The sequence below is a fragment of the Pseudonaja textilis genome, chromosome 2, assembly GCF_049901715.1.
Source record: "Pseudonaja textilis isolate UNSWEBS1 chromosome 2, rPseTex1.2, whole genome shotgun sequence".
Classification (NCBI taxonomy): domain Eukaryota; kingdom Metazoa; phylum Chordata; class Lepidosauria; order Squamata; family Elapidae; genus Pseudonaja; species Pseudonaja textilis.
Window position 1 is genome coordinate 14,107,068 of NC_141991.1, and position 11,920 is coordinate 14,118,987.

An 11,920-nucleotide genomic window follows, 5' to 3' on the forward strand; every position below is an offset into this window, starting at 1 on the left:
TTTGTAGGTATAAGGAGAGCCCTCTAGGTCTCTCAGGATCCTGTTTGTTAAAGACTTGGATTATTGCAGAGGATTTTAGGAGGCAAGCGAATGAAAACAGTAGTAGCAATCATTAATATAAATAGGGCACTCCAGGCTAATAAGAATAGATTTGAATTTCTGAAACCATATTTTAGATTAACAGGAGTTTGGAAGCAAAACAATACCAAGTATTGTCCTGAAATTGAATCAGTCACTGGTTCCATCTTCTCTTTACCAGGTCAGTTATTCCTTTGTTTCCCATCTTCTGGGTGATAAAGCACAGTTCCCATTTTTCTACACCATGGTCCCCAAAGAAGGAGTGCAATATCTGGGGATCCTCAAATTGCTCCTGCATTTCCAATGGACATCAGTTGGTCTCTTTGCTCCAGACACGGACAATGGGAAGCATTTCATAGCAACGATGGTTCCAGGGCTCTTCAAGAATGGGATTTGTGTCATTTTCTCACAAATCTTTTCAGGGATGAATACACAGAATATGAAGATTGACCATACAAAAATAGAGAAATGGAAAAAGGTCAATGTATTTATTTATTTTTCAGAAGCCGGTTTCTTTTTAGATGGAATATTAGTAATAGAGACATTAATTACAAATTTGATGTTGAACATAAAATCAAATGGTGTGGAATCTACAACACCCACTGGGAAAGTCTTTGTCACCACAGCTTTGTGGGACCTCAACGTGGACTTGGTGTACAGCTACATAACACATCAACATACTCTTGGCTTCTTTTCTTTCCTCATCCAGAAGAAGAAAAAGACAAAAGATATTGATTTCATCCCTCTTTTTACTTCTCTGCAAAACTTTGCGCATAAAGCATTTCATTGCTTATACTCCAAGGCCACCTCTACTGTGAAAGGCTGGACAAGATGCATCAAGAAAGAAGGGATAGAGACCCTTCCTCAAGAGGACATTGAAAAAACTGTGTCTCTAGAGAGTACCTACCTCTATGACACTGTCTGGGCCCTGGCACGGGCCTTAGATGCAGCTTATTCTTCCCTATCCAAGAGGAGACTGAAAGGTGGTGGATGGACACCAGTGTTGCAACCATGGCAGGTATTCCTTTTTCATCTTCAGATTTCCCACTGAATGTGTGGAATACATAAGCAACCCCAGAATCAGTACTGCAAATTATCCAGCCATGGCAGGTATTCCCTTTTCCATTACAAGGGATTCCTATGGAAGATGTCATAGTATCTTTATAATAGGTCATCTCTAGTGAGGAGTGGATTTATTTACTAATATCTCCAAATACAATTTACAACATAGGGCTCGTGGCAATTTAGAGTCCCATGATTATCATATATTGCATCCAGTAGACCAGAGGTGGTATTCAGCAGGTTCTGACCAGCTTTGGAGAACCAGTAGCCGAAATTTTGAGTAATTTGGAGAACTGACAAATACCACCTCTGACTGGAGACTTTACAATCTCCTTCCCCTGCCATGCTCACCAAGCCACGCCCACAGAACCAGTAGTAAAAAAAATTGAATCCCACCACTGCAGTAGACACTAGACAATAGGGGTGACATGATAGGTGACATCCAATATCTCAGGGGCTGCCACAAAGAAGAGAGAGTCAAGCTATTCACCAAGGAATCTGAGGGCAGGACAAGAATCAATGGGTGGAAACTAATCAAGAAAGGAAGCAATCTAGAACTATGGAGAAATTTTGTCATCCAAAAGATGAGGATGGAATTAGAGGGTCTGCTATACTGGACTTGATACTTACTAACAGAAAAGAAATGAAAGAACAAAAATGGTTGGAGGCTAAAATGTAAAAAGGGGGGCTCAATTTCTTCTCCAGAGTATCTGAAGGCAGAACCAGAATCAATGGGTGGAAACTAATCAAGGAGAGAAACAATCTAGAACTAAGGAGAAATTTCCAGACAGAACAATTAATCAGTGGAACAGCTTGCCTCCAGAAGTTGTAAATGCTCCAGCACTTGAGGTATTTCAGAAGAGATTGGATAACCATTTGTCTGAAGTAGTATAGGGTATGCTGCCTAATCAGGGGGTTAGACTAGAAGACCTCCAAGGCCCCTTCCAACTCTGTTCTATTCTATTCTAATCCATGACTTGTTGAGTCATTGTTTCAGAGATATTTTCCAACCAGATTCCCCAAAGCCTTCAAGAATGGAATGCAAAAATGTATCAGGCACATTTTTTTACATGTGGTGGACCTGCAATGCTGCAAAAAAGTATCGGAGACTGATCCAGACATGGGTGGAACAAATGATGGGAGACTGTATTCCATTTAAGCCAGAATTTTTTCTTTTAGGAATAATACCAGAAGGATATAGGAAGGATTTAATTTATCTAATAGTACACGTGTTGACAGAGGCTAGAATAGTATATGCAAAATACTGGAAGAAGAAAAGCATACTTCCAGAAGCAGAGACAATATGGAAAATTTTGGCTTTTGCAAAATCTGACAGGTAAACTCTCGAATTAAAAAACAAGGCGGAATCTGAGTACTGTAAAACCTGGAATAAATTCTATCAGCGGTTGCATAGAAGAAGACAAGGTCAGAACATAAGTAGCTATGATTAGAAGATTAGAATAATTAGTAAACAATGTATCAAACAAGAGGATTGTAAATGGTGAAGTAAAATTTATTTATGTATAACAATTGGAATGCCAGAACGGATGCACTATGTTGCATTCTTATAATTAAAAATTTTAAAAAAATAGGAAAAAAAGAACAACAGAGCTTTTAATCTATTCCCTTCACTGGAAAAGTTATTAACATTCATGGTGATATTCAGAGGTAGATTGGCCTTGAAATCCACTGATGGTCAACTGAATACCTCAGGAACTGACCAAGAAATATTTTAGGATATTTTATATTATCTCATAAAAAGTTTTATGAAATAGATAGGTCATAAAATGTTTTATGATAATTTTTTATGTCTCAAAATGTTTTATAAAATATGCCAAATTCCAATTCCTCAGAAGTCGCATGTTCTGAATTTTGGATGCAATCTGTGCATTAGCCCATTTGAGGTACTTTGGTTCAATCATTTTACCCAGTTAAAGGTTACATGTAGACAAACAGAGTATAGAGATCAAAATAGGAGCCTAAATGAACAACCTGTCATCATGGGCATCTATTTGCCTTGTGATTTAAGTGTCTTCTTAAAGGCCTGTATGTTAGCTGCAACCTCCATCTGAGGCAAAATATATTCAGAAGAGTGAGATGGCCGAAAGAATGGATTCATTCTGCCCTCTTCAGTACATTTCAGATGAGGCACTGGCATCTATTCCTTGAAGAGAGACACGGGATCAAGGGTGGGATTCTACAGGTTCTGACCAGTTCTGTAGAACCCCTTGTTAATTTTATAAGCAGTAGCTAGAAGCAATCTCAGTTTGTTTTTTTCCACCCTTATTGCATTCTTGGCAGACAGCCTAGACTTCCTGTCTCTGGAGCTTGTGAGGCTTGGCTTTCTTAAAGAGGAAGGGTTGTTTTAAGATGTTGACACTTGTTGGGAGGAAATACTTCCTTGGACAATCAGCACTTTGAAGAAATCACTGAATAATGAAGCAAAGATTTTAGTGACAGGGAATCAAGATGAGTGACATTCAGCAAGGCTTCTTGGCTAGCTAGAAACTCAAACGTGAGTTTACATCCCTTTCTGAGTTTTGGTCTAAAACTGGTTTTTGGTGAAGTTTAATCCTGTGTTTACTGATAGGATAATGTTCCCTATTCAGCTTCAACAAGCAACAGCTACTGTTGTGATTTAATTATTTGTATTATGTTTGAATTTTTTCTTGCCTCATGGTTTCTTTTTCTATTTGGGAAGTGGGTCTTCCTTCACTGCCTTAATACTATCTGGCACTGTCCTTTTGGGGGATATTTCCAAGAGGCAGAAAGCAAGGTTAGCACTGATTTTTTTTTACTGCCTTTCTGGGGGGAATATGACCTTTCCTTAAATCTGGATGATTTTCTTAGGATATCTTGTGAGGTGAGTGAGACCAGCTGGTATTTCTAAATGGTGCAGATGGATCTGAGGATTACTTTTCCTGGGTCTGCTTTTTCTGGAGAGCTTAAATGACCTCTCTGCTAAAGGGTTTCACTTTATGACCAAGAGTTGGCTGTTTGATAGTTATCACTGCATTTTAAATATTTTCATTCCTCAAGGTGCTCTGGCACCCTGCCTGATTTGTAACTCCGGCTTACGGTATTTTTAATCTAATGAACGGTATTTAGGGCAGCTTTTTGGCCCTAAAGAAGCTTTTTGTATCTTTGTACAGGCAATCCTTGACTTACAACAGTTCATTTAGTGACCATGGAAAGTTACAATGGCGCTGAAAAAAGTGACATGACCATTTTTCAGCATAACTGCAACTGTTGTTCTTGGTTCTGATCTGGTTCAATAGCTTGTGGTCCAATGTAAGAAGGATGTTGAGGAACAAAGAGTGAAAGGGTGCAGAAGTATTCATCCAGAATTGAAGGTTGGGCTCCTGGAGAGAAGGAGCATCTTTGGGATTGAAATTTATGTACTGTAGATACAATAAGAAGCATCAGTTGGGTCTAGGAAGGGTCACCAATCTGAAACATTACAGGCTGCATGATTCTGCAGCCCTCAGTAGGATGGTTTCTTCTTCTTTTCCTTCCTTCCTTCCTTCCTTCCTTCCTTCCTTCCTTCCTTCCTTCCTTCCTTCCTTCCTGCCTGCCTGCCTGCCTGCCTGCCTGCCTGCCTGCCATTGCCTTCCTTTTGGGCTGTTCTTATTCTGTGATACTATAGAACTGGAATTGCTCTGAGCATCCCCTTGTTTCTAAGCTGCCTCACTTGTTTCTGTTGATTGCATGTACTTTTTAAGACCCTGCACAAAGATTAAAAAGCACAGTTTCTGCCTGCAGGCTTATTCTCTGATAGGCAGAATACAATAGAACAGGGCCAAAATGGGAGAATCCCACCCCCTGGGTGTGTGTGTATGTGTGTGTTTCAGGTGGGCTTCCTAGCTTTAGAAGGAGAGAGGGAAGAGAAAGAGGGAGAGAGGGAGGGGGATATAGATAGAGAGGGGATACAGAAAGAGAGAGAAAGAGAGGGGAAGAGAGAGAAGGGAGAGAGAAAGAAAGTGAGAGAGAAAGAGAGAAGGAAGATACAAGAAAGAAAAGAAAGGGAAAAGAGAAAGAAAGAAACTGGGAGAGAGAAAGGAAGTGAAAGGAAGAAAGGGGGATGGAAGGGGCAGGAAGAAAAGGAAAGAGAAAGAAAGAAAGAAAGAAAGAAAGAAAGAAAGAAAGAAAGAAAGAAAGAAAGAAAGAAAGAAAGAGGGAGGGAGAGAGAGAGGAGAAAGTAAATGAGATATATGAATGGATAGGTAAATACATGGAAGGAGGGAGAGAGAAAAAAAGGAGTGGAAGGAAGGACATAAACCCTGGCTTCAGAAGACTTTGAAGCAGCACAGCAATCTAGGGCTGGCCTGCAAGGGATCTCGGAGGTCATCTAGTCCAACCCCCTGCTCCAGCAGGAGATCCTTACAGAATCAAAGAATAACAGAGTTAGAAGGGTGTATATGTGTGTGTGTGTCCGTGTGTGCTTGTGTGCGTGTGTCTGTCTGTCAAAACACCAAAAACAGACCAAGTAGTTCTGTGGAAGTCAGTTGTAAATTAGAACACTTGCTAAACAACTGGCCATTAAGTGAGGACCTGATCATTAAGCAAGGACCACTTACATTTGGTTTGCCAGTCACCTGGCCACACCCACCTCAGTCACATGACCCACTAGCCATGCCCAGTCAGCAAGCCACTCACACCCCAGTCACATGACCACCAAGCCCCACCCACAAATTAGGCCACACCCATAGAACCAGTTATTAAGAAATTTGAATCCCACCCCGACACAGGGTCATAGACACTATGGTGGGAGAAGCCTGCGGATCTCATTTCTGAAGTCCTGAGACCATTAAGTTGGTAAGAGAGGAAACTAGTTCAAAATATATCATTCTCATCATCTCACAACAAGATTAAGTAAAAGCAACTATTTCAGAGTTTATAGGACTGCTCAGTAGACATTCGATGTCCATCTTGACTAAAGGCAGATTCTCTTCTCTGCTGTTCCAGTTTCACCCTTTCTTGCAAGACTCTCAGTTTTACAACACTTCCATTGACGGAGTATATTTGGACGAGAATGGTGAACTAGCAGCTGATTTGGACATTGTGAATTGGGTCAAGTTTTCCAATAAGTCTGTTGTCAGTGTGAAATTTGGGAGCATAGCAAGGCAAGGTTCCTCGGAGCCCTTATTCAAGATTGACGAAGAAGCCATAATGTGGCCCAAATGGCTCAACCAGGTGAGGAGAAGAAGTCATTCCATGTCACTTCATTTCTCCTACAAGGTTCTTCTGATCCTTTCTCAGTATTGTTGTCTCAATGGGCTTTGAGATACTGTACAATAGTGATAAATAGTGCAAAATCAGAAGATGTGGAGAGACCTAGCCAGAGGTAGTATTCAGCAGGTTCTGGAGAACCGGTAGTGGAAATTTGGAGTAGTTCAGAGAACCAGCAAATATCAACTCTGACTGGCCCCGCTCCCATCTATTCTCTGCCTCCCGAGTCCCAGCTGATCGGCTGGGTCTTCTTCGGTTGCCCTGCACAGGAGAACAGAGCTGGAAAGCAGGTTAGTGGGGTGGGAAGAGAAGAGGATTTTGCAGTAACCTTCCCCCCGGAGGAGGGAGAGAATGGAGATTTTACAGTATCCTTCCTCTGCCATGCCCACCAAGTCACACCCACCAAGCCACGGCCACAGAATTGGTATTAATTTTTTTTGAATCCCCCCACTGACCTAGCCCATAGAACCACCAAGAATCGAACATCACTGCTGTGTGGATACCATCAACATCATCACAATACTGATAAAAGAATGTTTGTAGTTCAGGGTTGAAGTTTTATTTATTTATTAAGTTTATTTTCCATCATATAATTTCAAAAGGACTCAAAATAGCAATAGCACTTCACAGTGCTTCACAGCCCCTCTCTAAGCTGTTTACAGAGTCGGCCCATGGTCCTCAACAATCTGGGTCCTCATTTTACCCACTTCAGAAGGATGGAAGCCTGAGTCAATCTTGAACCAATCAGGCCAGTTTTCTCATTTTGAAACAACTCAAAATGTGGGGTCCTTGGTGCTCTAAGAACATGGTTCTTTTCTTGCAGAGTTGTCATTGCTCAAACTAGATGACATCATCAATGACCCCGTACAATGCAATACTTGCCATGGATATGGCAGTTTTCAACATGTGAATGATAAAAATAAAAATATTTCTGGAAGCCTATATTCCATTACATTTTTACCACTCCCCCTCAGCAACAGCCCTATTCCCAGTTAGTAAAAGCAGTCTATTTTTCTTGCTTTGCGGCTTAGAGCCTGCCACCCTCCAGATGCGTGGAAAGATGTCATCCTGGGTTCCTGAAAGTGATTCAGAGAGGACGGCCAATTTGCTGCTATGACTGCATTCCTTGTGCGAAGGGAGCCATCTCCACTCAGGAAGGTGAGTGGCTCAGGAAGGAGAACAGGCTGTTGAAAATGATTGCAAATCAGTGGTAGAGTTCAAATAATTCACCCAGGGTCAGATTGGCTGTCATGGGAGGCATGGCCCATCCCTCTCGCAATGGCAAATCTGACCCTGGGTGAACCGTTGTTAAATTAAATCCCCCCCCAGCTTTCAAAGTAGATCCTGAGAACTGTGCTACAATGCAGAAACAGGAAACAGAGTGGCCAGCATGAGGGATGGAGGAGGATCAAGGAGAAGAAAGAGGGAAAGCGGCCTCCTTCTTCCCTCACGCATGGCACTCCATCACCTGTTTCTCCATTGCAGCGCAGTACCCAGGATCCACTTTGATAGCCAGGGTGGTCGGGTGGTGTTAACAACCAGGTCGCCTGAACCGGTGAGAACCAGCTGAATCCCATCACTGTAAATGCAAACCATTTGGAAAGTATGTTGTGCATTCAGCAATTATTTCAAATCAAGGAAGAAGAAATTATACAGGAAGACAATCTGGGACTTTTTGTGACATGGCAGCAGATCAGTAATCTATGTACAACTATTGCCCATTAAGTGGTATGAAAGCTCTTTTTTTCAGGGTCATATTGGGTCCGTGCAACTGGCTCCCAAAAGAAGCTTCAGTACACAACTGGAGGGCAAGAGAGCATGAATGTTGCTTGTGTCTCCAACTCATTCAAGGCAGTCATGGCCTGATGACTACCAACACATGCCCACTGCCATGAATTCATGCAAGAGCAGCTTTTTCATCACCTCCGGTAGCCTGGAAAAAAGGGGCTTAATTGCTATCACAGTCTTCCAAAATATTGCTATAAAAATAGCAATACCTGGCATTGTCCAGGTACTTTTAACAGCACATTTCCTGGCCTGCAAGAATTCTATCTGCACATTTCTGAATGGTTGCAGGAGCTTCATTACAATTAAAAGCCATTTTAATGAACAAGAACCGCCCTTGAAATGTAGCAAACACTCTCTTAGTTTTAGAGCTTTCCTCAGAAGGTATCTAACAATAGGCCACATTCAAATCCAGAGAGATATATCTCTTCCTGGCATATGGCAAGTATCAAACATAGTAACATACAGTAGTTGCTTCCCTTGTCTTGAATAAATTGCTCTATTTGGAGCTGAGATTTCACAATTGAAATAGTGAAGGCTGTTTTTGAACCAAGATTGTTAAAAGGAAAAACAGAAATGTAACATTAGTTTATTTGATCTAGGTTAAAATAGATAGCTATGGAAAGAAGAGGTCATTTTTTGTAGTTTAGGAAAAGGTGACAAGTTACTAAAATTGTTTATACTTGTGATGAAGGTGGAAATAGATTAGATAGATAGATAGACTCTTTATTGAACTTTTGAAATAATCTTAATATCGCTTTTGTTTGTTATGCATCCTACTTATTCTTCTGGTCTTTCAGAAGAATTTAGTCAACAGTTGGTTCATATATTGACTGGTCAGTACCAATAATTGCTACCAAAAGGCCAATGATAATTACCTGCTTTTGCTTTTCTCAAACATTTGGTTCTGGAGGAACCCTTAAAATGTATATTTAGATCAGGGGGGATTCAATTTTTTTAACAACTAGTTCTGTGGGCATGGTTTAGTTGGAGGGCATGGCTTGCTGATCATGTGACTGGGTGGGCGTGGCCAACTCAACATCACTCACATCAAGGGGTGCTTCTCCTCGCCTGGCCTCTCATGACAGTGGGGGTGCTGCAACATTCGTAAGTGTGAAAAATGGTCATAAGTCACTTTTTTCAGTGCCATTGTAACTTTGAATGTTCACCAGTTTTAGACCAAAACTCAAAAAGGGTATGTAAACTCATGTTTGAATGGCAATCTTTCTAGCTAGCCAAGAAGCCTTGCTAAATGTCACTCATCTTGGTTCCTTGTCATTAAAAGCTTCTTTCTGGCAGCTCTGCTTCATTATTCAATTAGTGCTAACTCCAACAGCGGAGTATTACCTCCCAACAGCAATGTAAAAAGCTTAAAACAACCCTTCCCCTTTAAGAAAGTACCAGCAAAGGAAAAAAAACTCCTTTGGAGACTGTAAGTCTAGGCATACTACCAAGAATGCAAGGTGGAAAAAAACAAAAGGAGATTTCTTCCAACAACTGGTTCTCCGAACTGCTTAGAAAGTTAACAACCAGTTCTAGCGAATAGGTGAGAACCTGTAGAATCCCACCCCTGGTTCAGGTCCTAGAGAAAGACTGCATGAAAATGATTATATCTGTTGGTCAAAATACAGCATGTGAAATTCAAAACATGTATATTGTTTTTCAATCAAGATCTCTTGTGGAACCAATTGACAAAGACTATCACCAAGGGACTTTTCCATCAAGATCAGAAATGCTCATTGAACCATTGTAGTTATTGTTGGGTTTTTTTGGACAAGTGGTTTTATTGAAGCAAGTTAATAAATAGGGACCAAAGGAATACTTGTCACAGATGTATACCTGTCAATATTCTGCCTTGGCAGAGTTTGAAGTTTCATTGGGAACAATTGAAGAATTGATAAATTTGAGCCAAAATAAGCATTTAGAGGTGAGAAACACTCAAGTAATAATTTTGATCTATTGAAACAAGCTTGAATATAATTCGGATGATCATTACTTTTTTAAAAGAACAGTGTGAAGGGGAATTTTTAAAATATGGACCAGCAGAGAACAGTTACTGGCATAATGCAAATTTATATCAACGCAATCTTCTCTTTCTCACTCCCTAAACTATCCTCTTATGTGTGATTTCACAATGTCTAATTTAATTTTAGTGGCCTTGTTATCTTACCCATTACAGCACTTTCTGTGATGGAACAGGTCTTCCTTTTACTATACTGTGGGATTACTAAGGATAAATAAGGGAAATCTTCTCCTTCATTACAGATGCAGTCTACTGCACCAGATGTTTGGAAGATCAGCATCCAAATGAACACCGAGATCACTGTCTGTCAAAGTTTATCACCTTCTTGTCATATGGAGAGTATTTGGGAATTATCCTGGTTTCCTTTGCTCTACTTTTGTCATTCATCACAGCCTTTGTGTTAGCAATTTTCATTAAATACCATGAAACTCCAATAGTCAAAGCCAACAACCGGGATCTCTCCTACATTCTACTCACATCACTCCTCCTTTCTTTTCTCACTAGCTTTCTCTTCATTGGCCAGCCAAGGAAAGTTACCTGTCTTCTCCGACAATCCATCTTCATTATCGTTTTCTCAGTGGCTGTCTCTTCCCTCTTAGCCAAAACCATCACAGTGGTGCTGGCCTTCTTGGCAACAAAGCCAGGAAGCAGTGTGAGGAGATGGCTTGGGAAGACACTGGCCAATACTCTTGTTCTTGTTTCCTCTGCTGTGCAAGTTCTGATATGCTCCATCTGGCTGGGAATCTTTCCTCCCTTTCCTGACACTGACAAGCACTCACACCCTGAAGAGATTATCCTGCAATGCAATGAAGGACCTGTTATCATGTTTTATTCTGCCCTGGGTTATATGGGTTTCCTGGCTCTTGTTTGCTTCACAGTGGCTTTCCTGGCCCGGAGGCTGCCTGGGGCTTTCAACGAAGCCAAGCTGATCACCTTCAGCATGCTGGTTTTCTGTAGTGTTTGGGTCTCCTTTGTGCCCACCTACCTGAGCACCAAGGGCAGGTACATGGTGGCTGTGCAGGTCTTCTCCATCTTGGCCTCCAGTGCTGGGCTGTTGGGTTGCATTTTTTCCCCCAAGTGCTACATTATTTTGCTAAGGTGTGAGCTGAATACAAAGGAGCAGCTAACTGCAAAAATCAAAATATAGATCTCATTTTTTTAGAACTGTCTTTCCAGGGCATTACATAGCAAGTACAAAACCATACTGTTCTATTAGGTGACCATTGCTCCAGAATTTGATTTCTCCTTGTGCTAGAGATGTACATTCATTTATTGCAATTTACCATTTCCTTAAGGAATACCCACATTTTAAGAACAATGTATAGAAGGCAGGTTTTTGTGTGGGAAATCCTCACTTTAGAAGAAAACCAAGCATTTAGAGACAGAAGCAAAAATGGATTTGTTATTGCAATCACGTACAGTGATCCTTGGACTCTTCAAATTGTAAGAAAGAACCTGTCATATGTTAGAATTACATATTAAGAGTTACACTTGTGAAAATGTGGAACAGAAGGGAAGTCCTATTTATCCAATATTTGAACTATGCAATGATTACTGGACTGTTATATAACTATATCTAATAAACATGTTATGTTCTCTAACTTGTTATGTTCTGAAGCAAATGTCAGTTGTTTGAGCTAGAATATGGGACTGTAATTTTTGGCATACAGATATGTGAAAAAGATCCTAGGTCATCCTGACCCGAGCAGAACTGGTTATTGTGTTACAAAAATACCCAGATGG

The 11,920-nt window shown here is 40.8% G+C and overlaps 1 protein-coding gene across 1 annotated transcript; it reads left to right on the forward strand.

Annotated features, from left to right (window-relative positions):
* The first annotated feature begins 322 nt into the window (after window positions 1–322).
* LOC148126750 (vomeronasal type-2 receptor 26-like) lies at window positions 323–11,508 on the forward strand. Its single transcript, XM_087923134.1, has 4 exons — window positions 323–1,096; window positions 6,106–6,333; window positions 7,401–7,527; window positions 10,420–11,508. Exons 1-4 carry the CDS (start codon window positions 323–325, stop codon window positions 11,322–11,324), a joined length of 2,034 nt encoding a protein of 677 aa, XP_087779260.1. The 3' UTR covers window positions 11,325–11,508.
* Window positions 11,509–11,920: the final 412 nt, after the last annotated feature.